Source organism: Macaca fascicularis, chromosome 10, assembly GCF_037993035.2.
Source record: "Macaca fascicularis isolate 582-1 chromosome 10, T2T-MFA8v1.1".
Taxonomy (NCBI): domain Eukaryota; kingdom Metazoa; phylum Chordata; class Mammalia; order Primates; family Cercopithecidae; genus Macaca; species Macaca fascicularis.
The window spans coordinates 118195717-118209455 of NC_088384.1; the positions used below are offsets into that span (position 1 = coordinate 118195717).

Below are 13739 nucleotides of genomic sequence, written 5' to 3' on the forward strand. Positions count from 1 at the left end.
GAGGAAGTGCAGGTCTTCTCCTCTGGTCCAGGCAGGCACCTCCACTGCCTCCCTGCCTGTGATCGCAAGAGGAATCCGAAAGGTTGGGAGAAGGTGCCATGGACGATTGCGGGAAGGAGGCTCCTGTGATGCTGGTCCGATTCTAATCGGCCACCACAGTTGCTGTGCACAATGGGGACGGAAGTGGCCTATTTATATCCTCCTCAAATTGGAAATAGGTGTGGGAAGCAGGCAGGTCCTTGGTGTTACCAGGATGAGGATGGGGGCCATGGAACTGCAGGAGGGCAGGGTGGGGCAGGCCGGACTTCCTGGGCTCACATTCTTATCCCGCCGATGGTGATGTGTGCTTCACCTTTCTGTGGCCCAGTTTCCTTGTCTTTAGCAAGAGGACAGGGCTGTGGCCTCCCTCCTAGCCTGTGTGTATGGGTAAGACAATGCCTGGCAGCCTTGTCATTGGTCAGCTTTAGCCTTTGATCAGGCACGCAACCAGCAAGGAACGGCCGAAATTTATCCGTGGCATTGGGAAAGGGAGGTAAGGACTCCGTTCCATACTGCAGGAAACCATCGCAAGTCCAGGGTCGTGTCGAAAAGAAAAGGCAGTGTCAGCACATGGACGGGATGCACACAAACGTCACATGTCGCTAGTACAGTGAGCGCATCTTCAGCTTGGGAACTGCCAGGACCAAAGTGATTTGGTTGTGCTGTGCTGTGAGACGCCCCAGAGCACCATGAGACTGAAAGGGACTGCCAAGGCGTGTGCAGATGCGGCTGCTGTTGTGTGTGTTAAGCATGTCTTCACATGTTCTTAGAGTCTTGGAAATTGCACACGCTTGTCAAACACACAGTGGCGGGGCCATGAGGCAGCAGCCAGCTCCCCCCAAGGAGACTGCACGTGTAAATTTGGGGGCTCTTCTGAAGCCCACACACCGACACATATTCCACAGTTGGGCGAATGTTCAGAGGGTCCCATTGGCTTCCATCAGTGGAGTCTGTAGTGTCGGCTTGCTGACCTTGGGGGCAAGGACGGAGCAGCTCAGGCTGGGCTCAGGGAAGGAGAGCTGATGGGTCAGCAATGTCTGCCCCAAGAACAGGAGTGGCAGGTGCTAGCACAGGTGCCATCGCCGGCTCAGCCACCTGCTGATGCTCAACCAGCTCTCCGGTCTGCCAGGCTGGTCCCTCTCACACCTTGATGACTCCTAGGAGTTGATCCTGTGTCTGTGTCCACGCCATGCGTGGGGAGTGCGTGGCAGCCCTGAGTGTAGTGGCAGAAGACAGGGAACAATTTCAACGTCTGTCCGAGGAGACTGAGTACTACGTTGTGTCCATGTTGTGGAATTCTCTGGAGCATAGGAAACATTGAGGTGGATTTTTTTTTTTTTTTTAAGACAGAGTCTTGCTCCTTCGCCTAGGCTGAGGCGCACTGATGTGATCACAGTTCATGCAGCCTCGTCCTCCTGGGCTCAAGGGACAGGTGGGGTCTCTGTGCTGACAGAGAACAGTTTCCGAGATTTTTTGAGAGGAAAGGGAACTCAGTGGAGCAGCGGGAGTGGAACGTTATCAGGTGTGTGCAGAGTCGGGAGGGGAGCGCATGGACTCCATGCGAGATGCTTCCAGAAGAAGCAGAGCTGGCCTCTGGGTGGGAGGAGCCAGGGGTTCCTCCTACAAAATTAAAAAGGTTCCGAAAGTCTTTGTAGTTAGAAAGGACAACCCCGAGGACACCGGAGGTGTTTCTGCCCAGCGTGGGCAGTGAGCCTCAGAGCCCCAGGCCTCCTCTGTGTCCGGCTTCCAGGGCCCCACACAGGTTCGTCACTGGGGAGAGACGGTTCTGCTGAGAGCCCCTCACCCAGGTTTTTGCCTGACAGCCCCAGCCCTTCACCTACTCTCTGTGGGCTCTGGGACCCCAGTTGCTCTCCGTCCCCAGTTCTCATCCTCACTCCCTCGCCTACCCAGTCAGGACCCCACGGTGGGGCTTCAGCAGTCCCAGGCCCCATCCTTGGTGCCTGGCTGTGCCCTGGGCCCTCCAAGACACGCCCTGTATCCCCCGTCAGTCCCCGCCTGCCAAATCCGGCTTCTCTGCTCAGCCGCATGGTCCATCGCTATGGCCGCAGCTTCTGTGCCCCTTGGGTTCGTCTCCCTGTGGGTGCTGGGCTTGGTCCTGGGCATCAGCCAGCCTGACCAACAGAGACACGTTGGGGCCGCCCCTCAGAGCCTGAGACCACAGGGGTGACAATGCAGAGAGGGAGTGGGAGGCCCGGGTCTCCCAGCTGCCCCAGCGGCGAGCCCAGCCAAGCCCAGCAGAAGATCCTCCCAGCTGGCCCAGAATCATGGGAATTAAGAAATCATGTTTCGACCACACGGCTCCGGGAGGTTTGCTGTGCATTGGGTGGTGGATGTACGCAGCCGCTGGGATCTTGGTCCAGCCAGCCTTTGCAGTGAGCACAGGCTTCAGTTGAGAAAGTAACCCCTGCAATGGGCACAGGACTCCCGTCCCCCAGCAGCCCCTGTTCCCCTCTTCTCCAGCTTCCCAGAGCTGGCCTCCGTTCCTGGACACGCCCCATGGCCTTTGCACATGCCTGTTTCCTCCGTCGGGCCGCCCTTCCCCCACCTCACCCATGTGCTCCTGCCCAGCCTCCAGCCCAGCTGGAGGTCAACCCCAGAAGCCTGGGGCTCCGCTGCCTCATGGCCTTGAGCAGATGCTCACGCACGTTGGTCTCCACCTGACCGGCCACCCACGCCTACTCCACCATAAGCAGAGCGAGCCGCACCTCCTCACTGTCACCTCCACTCACCCAGGACTAGGATGGGCACATTGATGAAGCATGCTCAGAGATGGGGTCTCCCCACCCCTCCTTACTGCGGCCCCTGATGCCAGCCTCTAGCTCTTCCGGATGGAGTTGCCACCTCATCTCTGTCCCCAGCACCCTCACCTCAGGAGGCCTCAGGCTACCAGCTGCAGTGCTTTGCCAGCAACGTCTCTGACACAGGTTTACCCCTGAACCTGTAGAAACTCAGCTTCTCTGGAAAGGGTGGGGAGAACTGTGTCTCACGATGCAGAAAAACACACAAGTGCACATCAGGAAGCTGCGAAGCAGTGTCTGCAGAAGACAGCAGTAAATGCAGAAAATGTTGAACGCTCCGGGCCGCGTGAATGGCTTCTTCGTTCAGCCTAGTGTTAGAGGTACAACCGGGTAGAGGAGACTCAGGTGGGCCCATCACCAGCCCTGGCAACCCCAGACTCACTGCAGGCCTCTTTAAGGTCATTTTGCAGATGATACCGTGAGTAAATGCTTGTTTTAGAGATTTTCATAAACACAGACATGTAAGAAACTAGAGATCGACAAGCTCCAGAGCGGGGGCCGCAGCTGCCTGTCAGTGCATTTTTCTCCTGTCGGGGTCTTTTGCTTTGGATTTTGTGCTCACCAAAGCCACGCGGGCACATGAGGAGTCAAGACGTGCCGTGGGCGTGTATGTTCGCTGTTCTCTCACACGGCTATGAAGAAAACCTGAGACTGGCTAATTTATGAAGGAAAGAGGCTTAATTAACTCACAGTTCCGCCGGGCTGGGGAGGCCTCAGGAAACTTACAATCATGGCAGAAGGGGAAGCAAGGCACCTTCTTCACAAGGCGGCAGGAAGGAGAAATGCAAGCAGGGGAAATGCCAGGCGCTTGTAAAACCAACAGATCTCGTGCGAACTCACTCACCATCACGAGAACTGCATGGGGGAAGCGGCTCCCATCCATCCAATTGCTTCCCACCGGGTTCCTCCCACGACACGTGGGGCTCGTGGGAACTACAGTTCAAGATGAGATTTGGGTGGGGACACAGCCAGACCGGACCAGGGTGTGAGTAACCTGAGGAGTAATGCCTCCTGCCTCCCAGAAGCACCCTCTTGCCCTTCTCAAGGCCAAACCAAGTGGCCACTTTGGAACGGGTTTAGGGCTGGTGACCAGGGAGAACAGGTCACCAGGTAAGGTCTGCCCTCCCTGCTGCACACCTGCGCTTCCCACTTGTACCTGTCAGAGTGGCTTTCTCTGGGGTTGGATCTGCCTCTGCTGTTGACGGGTGATGACAGACACCTTGCTCACTGCTGAACCACGCAGGATCGTGTGACTGCTTTTCCTACCTGGCTTTTGTTTTCCCTGGAGTTGTTGATGGTTTTCCTTTTTGATCACTTGTCACTAGTGTATCTCCTCCTTCGCTCAGGTATTCTGGGTTTCAGTCTCAGGGCTGCTCTCCGTGGGCCTCCCACCGTTGGCCAAATTCCTTTAGCTTCTCTTGGGTTGGGTCTTGGATCTTCTCCTGGGATTTGCTCCCTTGGTTTTGGGAGGGAGGCGCATCATTTTATGGCCTCCTGAGAACAGGTGTTTGGGATGTGCCCCTTTAAACAGAATTCCCGTACTCCCCTCATCTGACTGCCCGCATGTTAACGCCACCTCATTTGCTGTCCCCTCCCTCTTCTGTCCTGTGGACACGTTACTTTTGCCCTGACAATTTGAGAATGAGTTGTAGACTTGGTGCCCCTTTACTCCCAAATACTTGAGCGTGACTTTGCTGCCAACATGGACATGATACTGTACAAAGATTGAAATGGGGGAGCTGATGTGGCGGCAGCGCGGCCGTCTGCTCCGACTCACTCTGACTTCCCTGTTGTCCCGGTAATGGCCTTTGTAGAACATCATTAAGGATTATTGGAAGGACCCCGGGACCATGTCTGTTGAGTATCTCCTGGTTGAGAACCACTCGTCCATCTTCCTTATCTTTGATGACTGGCAGTTTTCGAAGAATGCCAGCCAGTCATCGAGTGCCCTTGGTTTGGGTACAGGGTACGTTTTCCTAACTTGCGGGTCTGAAAGTGCGTCTGTTCTCCCTTCATTCCTGGTTGGGGTCTCGGCTGACAATTTCTGTGCAGAAGCCTCCCTCAGGATCAGACCATAGCCCTTCTGGAAGCCTCCGTGGTGAGTTCATCTCTCCCTCAGAGCCTCCCTCAGGCCAGGCCATCAGCCCCCCCGAGGTCATGACCCCTCAGGGGGTGTATGGAGCACAGCTCCTCCGGAAGTCTCCTTGGGATTGTCACCCCCTGCGGGCCCACATAGGAGGCTCCATGCCCTCAGAATTCACTGTCCTTCACGTGGAACCTGGTTTTTCTCTCCTGTCATGTTTAGGATCTTTCTTTGTCCCTGGTCTTTTTTGGCAGACTGGTCACCTGAGAGCCCTTCCGATGGGGAAATGCGTCCTTCAGCTCTGATTGAAGGATTGGGGGGTGATTTCCTCGCTGCTCCTATCTCTGGGGCTCCTGGAGGGCCGCGCTGGTCCACTCCTCTCTTCGCAATCTTTCTGTTTTCTCCTCGGTCAATCCATCCTGCTTTCCGGGACTCTTCTTCAACTTCATATTCTGCTCCTCTGTTGAGCTGTGTTATGGCTAACAGGTTTTCACCTCCAGAGCTCTGCCCTCTGTTGTTTCTAACCAGCATCATCTTTTGTGAGGCTCCAGTAACCTGCATCACTGCACCAGCTGTCTTCGTGAGGATATTAATAATAGGTTTTGTTGGATTTTTTAAAAAAAATTTCAGGCCGGGCACAATGGTTCATGCACTTGGGGAGGCCAAGGCGGGTGGATCACTTGAACCTAGGAGTTCGAGACCAGCCTGAGGCAACACAGGGAGACCCTGTCTCTACCCCAAAAAGAAAAAAAAAAAAAGCATTTAGCCAGGCATGGTGGCACACACCTGTATTCCCAGCTACTCGGGAGGCTGAGGTAGGAGGATCACTTGAGCCTGGGAGGTGGAGGTTGCAGGGAGCCAAGATCACGCCACTGTATTCCAGCCTGGGTGACAGAGCGAGACCCTGTCTCAGAAGAAAAGCAATAGAAAAAAGTTTCCGTCTTGCATAACCTTCGTCTCTGGATTTTGGCCTCTGTGGCTGGTTTTAGCCTTTGTCTTTCAAATGGCACTGTTGTGGCTTCTGGGGATTGGAGGCCGGAGCGCCGCCTGCTGTGCTCAGGCAGGTGTGTGGTCGGTCTGTGGTTCGCTCTGAGGTGCACATTCCCTTCAGTGCCCAGTGTCTTTCCTCCAGGCTGGTCACTTTCCTGGAGACCCCCCACTCATCCAGTCCCATCTCCTACCAGCAGATCCTGGACGACCCTGAAAGGTGCCGGAATCTTAACATTCCTGAGCCTTGTGGGGCTTCGCAGCACAGTGTGGCTCAGGCCAGGCGCCCTGGGGGCACTGATCTGGTTATCCCTCGTCCATGTGCTCTTCAGCTTCAAACTCCTGTGGCTGCCGTCTTGTGCCCTCCCCTTTCTGTCCGTAGAAGGCCATACCTGTTCCATCCTCAGTTGCCGGCCGGGGCGTGGGGCTTGGGGCGTCCAGTCTGCCACCTTTTGTTCCACCTGTCCTTCCCTTTTAGAAATAGGTATGTGTGTAACATATGTGAGAAAGTTCTCTGTATCCAGTTTTTTAAAAACGCACACCAGTACTGTGTTTTGTTGTGCATGCATAAACTCCGCGGCACTGCCCTGGCCAGTGCACAACCGCAGGGCTCTGCTTAATGAAGTCGGCGGCTTGTGCCCCCCCGGCCCATCCCGGCCCCGTGCTGGGAGTGATGCTGAAACGCCGGCCGTGTCTAGTTCGTGTCTCTGGAGACAATCTCTGCCTGGGGGTTAGGAGTCGAGAAGGGGAAGCACTTAAAGGGAAAGCAAGAAAGCCCATAGTTGTCCCCTTCCTTCAGTTCATCTGGAGGCAGAGCCATCTGTAATGCCAGTGCCTGGCAGGTGAACTCACCCTCATCTGCCCACAGGTAAGCCTGGCCCGCAGCGCCCCCTGGCGGCGCCCCTGTCTCAGGACGGCTCCTCAGCCCCATTGGGCTCAGCTGAGTGCAGGCCACCTTGTCCCCAGCAGGGAGAAAAGTGATAAAGAGTGGAAAGGGGGAAGGTATAACTTAAAGAAAAAATAGAGCAGGATAAACCAACTCTGAAGTTGTGGAGACGGGCGGAGGAGGAAGCTGAGTCGAGGGCAGTCACTTAGCTGGGGCTGTGGGCCTGGGCTCTGCTCTGCTAGGTGGCCTGGCTGGGCTCTCTCCGCCCTGGACTCCCTCTGCCTGTGGATGGGTTTGGGCCCCAAGGTCAGACTGCAGTTAAAGGGGCCACGTGGCAGGGTGGAGGCACAGCTGGGTGGCCCCAGGTCCCCAGGCAGGCAGGTGAGCTCCTCCTTCCCTTGCCGTAGGGGTCCCCTGCTCCAGGGCCTGTTGAGCTCCTGCTGGGAGCAGCCTCACAGGGCTGAGATGACCCAGCACGCTGTGGTGGAGCGAAAAGGCACGGCTTCTTCCTTGCGTGCTAGCCTCTGAGCAAAGGCCTTTTTATGGAAAGCAGCAGGTGTGGTGGGCTCAGTCCTGTGCTTCCCTGCAGGTGGAGGCGGCTGGTCACAGGGCGGGTGTCCCCTCTTTTCAGTCTCCTCCCACGCCCCCTCTCTCCTCTTTCACCTCCTGTTGGGTCTCCATGGGCCACCCAGTGCTGCCCCCAGGTGGACACCTTGGAAGAGCCGGCTCTTTTGTGCCTGCTCCCCATGGCCCGTGGGCATCCTGTGTGGTGTGTGCAGGATGCCACCTGGCCCCAGTCCCTGTTCCTCTGCTGCCACCCACCCCTCCCCACTCCTCCCAACCACCAGACTCAGCACATCCTGAGCACGTGCAGGTGTGTGGACACAAGGCCTTGGGCCGCTTGATTTGGGAGTGCTCCAGAACCCCCTGGGGCCACACGAGCACGTTCGGGAGGCCCTTTGGGAAGGAAACCTGGGGAATCTGTGGGCCCAGCCTCTTGCTGCTCAGGTGCGGCCAGGCACACGGGTCACCAGGTCACAGGCTGAGCCCCTGCATCTGACAGGTTCCTGGCAGTGCCCATCTTGAACGTGGAGCGTGCTTGGCAGAGTGTGTGCCTGGCTGTCCCTGAACCAGAAGCCTCCATTTTGCCGGTTCTAGGAGCACGTGGTGCCTGCACAGAGACCCCGGCCCAGCTCTGGGAGGCCCACATCTGGCCGTTCACCTGAGTCACTTGAGACTGGTTTAATCTGGGTTTGGAGTCATGACCCTGTCTGTGCACACACACTTTATGTGTAAGATACAGAAGGTTCAAGACGGGACTGGCCTTCCCTGTGTGGCCTGTGGGCCCGTCCTGCTGTTCTGCTGCGTTTCAGCACTCCAGGGGTGAGGGCTGCGGGTCGCCAGCCCCAGGTCCAGGTCATGCCCGGTTCCGCAGTCTCACCCACCTTTCCTGCCCCCACACCGGCCTGTGTTGTGTGTGGTTTCTTCTACCCGTAGTGCTGTCCCTGCCCCTTCCAGACCCTTTCCTTCCCTCCCCCACCGCGGTTGGTGGCAGCCCCTGCAGGAAGTCTTGATGCCCCCCACCTAGGAGTGCCCTGGACCCCTGCTGATCCTGAGGGGGGCAGCTACCTGTGTCCCACCCTGTGTGGTTGTGATTTGAGGCTGTCCCCTCCAGCTGGGGGCTCCAGGGCCTCTTGTGGGGTGCCCACGGGGTCCTGACATCCTTGCTGTCGACTTGGCTGACCCTTGCTGCACAGATGCTCTGCAGTCAAGGGCCCTGGAAGCTGGAGGGTCCTTCAGGGTGGGGGCTGCTGGAGGCATGGGGCCTCCATGTTTTCATCTGTGGGCTGAGATGGCCCTGCCGCTTACTGGCGAAGTCCTTAGCACAGGGATGTGTGAGTGTTTGGTTTGTGGTGGCTGAGGCCATGCATGGAACGACAGCTTCACGTACAGAACGGGCGTAGCATCCCAGATCTGGAAATTTGAAGTGCTCCAAAATCTAGAACTTTTTGAGCGCCAACATGAGGCTCAAAGGAAACGCTCATCAGAGCATTTCAGGTTCTCGGATTTGGGATGCCAAACCGGTGGGTCTAAAACAGATACCTCCAAATCTGGAAAAATCTGAAATGTGACACGTTTCACGTAAGGGCCACTCAGCCTATATGAAAACTAGATGCGTAGCGGTGGCGGTTCATCCCGAGGGCCAGCGGCAGCCCCGCGTCGGCAGCGCCCGCTCACGCTCTCTCCGCAGATGCTGGACGAGAACCACCACCTGATCCAGTGCATCCTGGAGTACCAGAGCAAGGGCAAGACAGCCGAGTGCACGCAGTGAGTGCCGCCCGCCGTCCGCGGAACACTCTGGGGGTCATGCAGACTCTAAGCATGGAGGCCAGATATGTCCCGAGAGCCCCCCAGTGCGCAGGTCAGATATGTCCCGAGAGCCCCCCAATGCGGAGGCCAGATATGTCCCGAGAGCCCCCCAGTGCGGAGGTCAGATACGTCCCGAGAGTCCCCAGCATGGAGGCCAGATAAGTCCCGAGAGTCCCCAGCACGGAGGCCAGATACGTCCCGAGAGCCCCCCAGCATGGAGGCCAGATACATCCCGAGAGTCCCCAGCATGGAGGCCAGATAAGTCCCGAGAGCCCCCTAGCATGGAGGCCAGATAAGTCCCGAGAGCCCCCCAGCATGGAGGCCAGATACGTCCCGAGAGTCCCCAGCATGGAGGCCAGATAAGTCCCGAGAGCCCCCCAGCATGGAGGCCAGATACGTCCCGAGAGTCCCCAGCATGGAGGCCAGATAAGTCCCGAGAGTCCCCAGCACGGAGGTCAGTACGTCCCGAGAGTCCCCAGCATGGAGGCCAGATACGTCCCGAGAGTCCCCAGCATGGAGGCCAGATACGTCCCGAGAGCCCCCCAGTGCGGAGGTCAGATACATCCCGAGAGTCCCCCAGCATGGAGGCCAGATACGTCCCGAGAGTCCCCCAGTGCGGAGGCCAGATAAGTCCCGAGAGCCCCCCAGCATGGAGGCCAGATAAGTCCCCAGAGCCCCCCAGCACGGAGGCCAGATAAGTCCCTAGAGTCCCCCAGCATGGAGGCCAGATAAGTCCCGAGAGTCCCCAGCATGGAGGCCAGATAAGTCCCCAGAGCCCCCCAGCATGGAGGCCAGATAAGTCCCCAGAGCCTCCCAGTGCGGAGGCCAGATAAGTCCCCAGAGCCCCCAGCACGGAGGCCGGATACGTCCCGAGAGCCCCCCAGCACGGAGGCCAGATACGTCCCGAGAGTCTCCCAGTGCGGAGGCCAGATACGTCCCGAGAGTCCCCCAGTGCGGAGGCCAGATACGTCCCGAGAGTCCCCCAGCACGGAGGTCAGATACGTCCCCAGAGCCCCCCGGTGCGGAGGTCAGATACGTCCCCAGAGCCCCCCGGTGCGGAGGTCAGATACGTCCCGAGAGTCCCCAGCATGGAGGTCAGTACGTCCCGAGAGTCCCCAGCATGGAGGTCAGATAAGTCCCCAGAGCCCCCCGGTGCGGAGGTCAGATACGTCCCCAGAGCCCCCCGGTGCGGAGGTCAGATACGTCCCCAGAGCCCCCCGGTGCGGAGGTCAGATACGTCCCGAGAGGCCCCAGCACAGCTGCGAAGCGTTGCTGCCAGAACTGGGGTAGTTCCGAGGGAGGCGGGAGGAAAGAGCAGTGTGGGGAGGCCCGGGCCAGCCTCTGTGGGCAGCTCTACGGCCGGGAGACAGCACCTCCTCCAGGTGGGACCTCCTGTGACCCTAGGGCCTGACACAGAGGAGGGGTGTATGGCCAGTCTGCCACCCTCCAAGCGGCTGTCCGAGTGGCCATCAGGCTGACCTGGAGGCGGGAAGTAGGTGAATGGCCTCAGACACCCCTGGGTGTGAGTGGGGTGAGGGGACTGGGGCCCCACTGGTGTGAGGTGTACGAGGGGCCTTCCCTGGCAGAACTGTGCTTCCCCATTTCTTTCCAGGGCTTTCTCAGGGTCGCTGACTCTATGGAGTCTGCCCACTGCCTGGTTCAGCTGGACAAGGGCTCTGTCCCTCTGTCACCTTCAGGCCCCTGCCTCCTCGTGGCCTCCCCCATTTCCATTCTCTGAGCAGACCAGTGCCAGCTCCCCGTTAGCTGCTGCCTTAGAGTCTTTCCAGAGGTTTTGGTGTGGGATGGGAGCCTGCTCAGGGTTTGGGGTAGAGGCTGCCCTGCCGTCCCCACCTAGACCCCAGCACCCTGCCACCTGCCTGTGTCCAGCTGGGCAACCAGCTGGCCTGTCCCTGGGTGTCGTCTGGAGTCCGTGTCCTCATGAGGTTTGGTTGGTTGTCAGACTGTGGTGTTCACACTTTACTTCTGCCTTGGATCCACCTGGGGACTCCGTGGTCCCGTCCTCCTGCCTCACGCATGCCCCCTCTCCTGCAGGTACCAGCAAATCCTGCACCGGAACCTGGTGTACCTGGCCACGATCGCAGACTCCAACCAGAACATGCAGTCCCTGCTTCCTGCCGTGAGTACCCGCTGGGGTGGCCCCCTTTACCCAGCAAGGACCCCGACACTGCCTAAAATCGGGAGTTGTGGGCGTATCACCTCAGGTAACAGAGATGACTCAGAGAAACCAAAAATACCACTAGAGTCACCAGAAATGGGAGTGTGGGCGGTGGTGACCAACCCTTCCTGACAGACTGGGGGTAACGACGGCGTCTGAGGTGGCCGGGTCGGAACTGTGGTTCAGCCTCTGTATGTATTGAAGGGAGGGAAGTCCCGGAAGAACCACTGTAGGAACGGCCGCAGCTCTCGGGTCGGGGGTGGGGAGAGATGGGATGGGGGCCCCTGCGTCTCCCTGGAACCTCTCTGGGTGCTTTGAGCAGTTGTGAACCATGCACATGCGCTGCTGTGGGTGAAAACAGAACTTAAAAGAAAACGTGCCCAGCACAGTAAATTCTCCCAATGATAGTTCAAATATTTTATTTTGTTTGATTTTTTAAAAACGCATTTTTCCAAAATTAAATTGTCACCGGGAGTGCCGTATCTCCTAGCGACCCTTAGTCCTCGGCAAGCGATGATGTAAATGCCAGGATGCGTTTCGTGAGTAAAAATGTTAAACCCACCTCCATTGACCTGTCACATTGCAGTTCTTCACCCTGCAGACACCCTCAGGTCCTGGTGGAAATTTCCTTTTTTTTGGCCAGCTGTAGACAGCGTGTGTGTGCATACCTCCAGAGCTGCTGTTTGACCTTGATCTGGGAGAGTGCTGAGGGTCACTGCACACTCCCTTCCGTGTGGTGTGATCCAAGGTGGGCATGGGGTGGGGGGAGTGAGGGGACGGGGCACACGCAGCAGGAGCACGGGAAACAGGAGAGGGATCCCGCCTGTGCCAAGGCCCTTGGCTTGGAGGGGTCGTGGACCGGGAGCACAGAGGCGCCGGCCAGCTGCGCCTGAGAAGGACAGGGTGCATTGGGTTGGACAGGGGAAGGGGTTCCCTGCTGTCCCAGGAGAAGGAGGTCCAGCTTTTCAAACCCAGGCATGTGTGGATAAACTCGATACTAGCAGAGTTCCGAACGCTCACCCAGACACTCACTATGCCGTCTCCGTCTGGGCCTGGTGCTCGGAGGTCACCTGGCTGTTGGGCCTGGTGCTCTGCGGTCACCTGGCTGTGACAATGGCTGTTGATTACGAACATGGACCAGGTGGCCATGACATGTGGCAGCACATCTCAGGCGCCCTCTCATCCCTGGCCTGGCTTGTGGAGGTCGCTCTCCGTGAATTAACCGTTTTCCCTGGAAACTTCCTGTTGCCTGCAGCCGCCCACGCAGAACATGAACCTGGGCCCTGGAGCCCTGACTCAGAGTGGCTCCAGCCAGGGCCTGCACTCCCAGGGCAGCCTGAGTGACGCCATCAGCACGGGCCTGCCACCCTCCTCCCTCCTGCAGGGCCAGATTGGCAACGGTGAGTGCGGCGGGGGAGGAGGGCATTCCTGGTCACAAGGCCACCAAGGCAGCCCTTGGGCAGGCAGCTGCCATGGTGGGGCACCCCACCCGTCACAGGGCTGGGCATGGGGACCCACTCTTCCTGGGGTAGCCACAGGTCAGCTGCCATCGCCCAGGCTCAGGGCCGCAGCGAGCTTGCCATGTGGCTGGGATGAGCCCTTGCTCCAGATCGCCTGCTCTTTCTGACACTGTCATACTCCATTCATTTCAAATGCAAGTTGCCAGGTTCCAGGTGGATTGTGTAATAACAATGGAATGCTCCTGTCTTTGAATTAAGAAGCATGAGTAACGTTTGGAGACTATTAATAGTAATATAACAGGCCGGGCATGGTGGCTCAGACCTTTAATCCCAACCCTCTGTAAGTCCTAAACCAGCAGATTGCTTGAGGCCAGGAATTTGAGACCAGCCTGGGCAATATGGCAAAACCTCGTCTCTATAAAAAATAAAAATATTAGCTGGGTGTGATGGTGCCCACGCGTGGTCCAAACTGCTTAATACTTGGGAGGCTGAGGAGGGAGAGTCACTTGAGCTTGGGAGGGTGAGGCTGAAGTGAGCCGTGTTCATGCCACTGCCCTGCAGCCTGGGTGACAGAGCCGGACCCTGTCTCAGAAAATAACAAAATAACAACAAATAGTGCATGCTGTACATTGCTAGCATGTATGCTGCTTTTTTTTCTTTCTTTTTTTTTTTTTTTTGTTTTGAGACAGAGTCTCGCTCTAGTCGGCCAGGCTAGAGTGCAATGGGCATGATCTTGGCTCTCTGCAACCTTTGCCTTCTGGGTTAAAGCAATTCTCCTGCCTCAGCCTCCCGAGTAGCTGGGATTATAGGCACCTGCCACCACACCTGGCTAATTTTTTTGTATTTTCAGTAGAGACGGGGTTTCACCATGTTGTCCAGGCTGGTTTCGAACTCTTGACCTCAGGTGATCCACCCACCT

General features: G+C 57.6%; 1 protein-coding gene across 6 annotated transcripts in view; it reads left to right on the forward strand.

The window, feature by feature from the left end:
- Positions 1–13739, forward strand: part of SS18L1 (SS18L1 subunit of BAF chromatin remodeling complex) — a 40473-nt gene that overhangs the window by 5261 nt on the left and 21473 nt on the right. For 3 of the 6 annotated variants that reach the window (XR_012419593.1, XM_045363252.3, XM_074005629.1), the window contains exons 2-4: positions 9066–9142; positions 11237–11321; positions 12616–12760. Coding sequence is in view for 4 of the 6 variants with exons in the window: in XM_045363252.3 (XP_045219187.1) it covers positions 9066–9142; positions 11237–11321; positions 12616–12760 (307 nt within the window). In the remaining 2 variants the exon portion in view is untranslated. Of the gene's footprint in view, positions 1–9065; positions 9143–11236; positions 11322–11567; positions 12109–12615; positions 12761–13739 lie in introns of those variants that run through there. The other 3 variants (XR_012419595.1, XM_065523365.2, XM_065523363.1) reach the window with 2 other exon arrangements.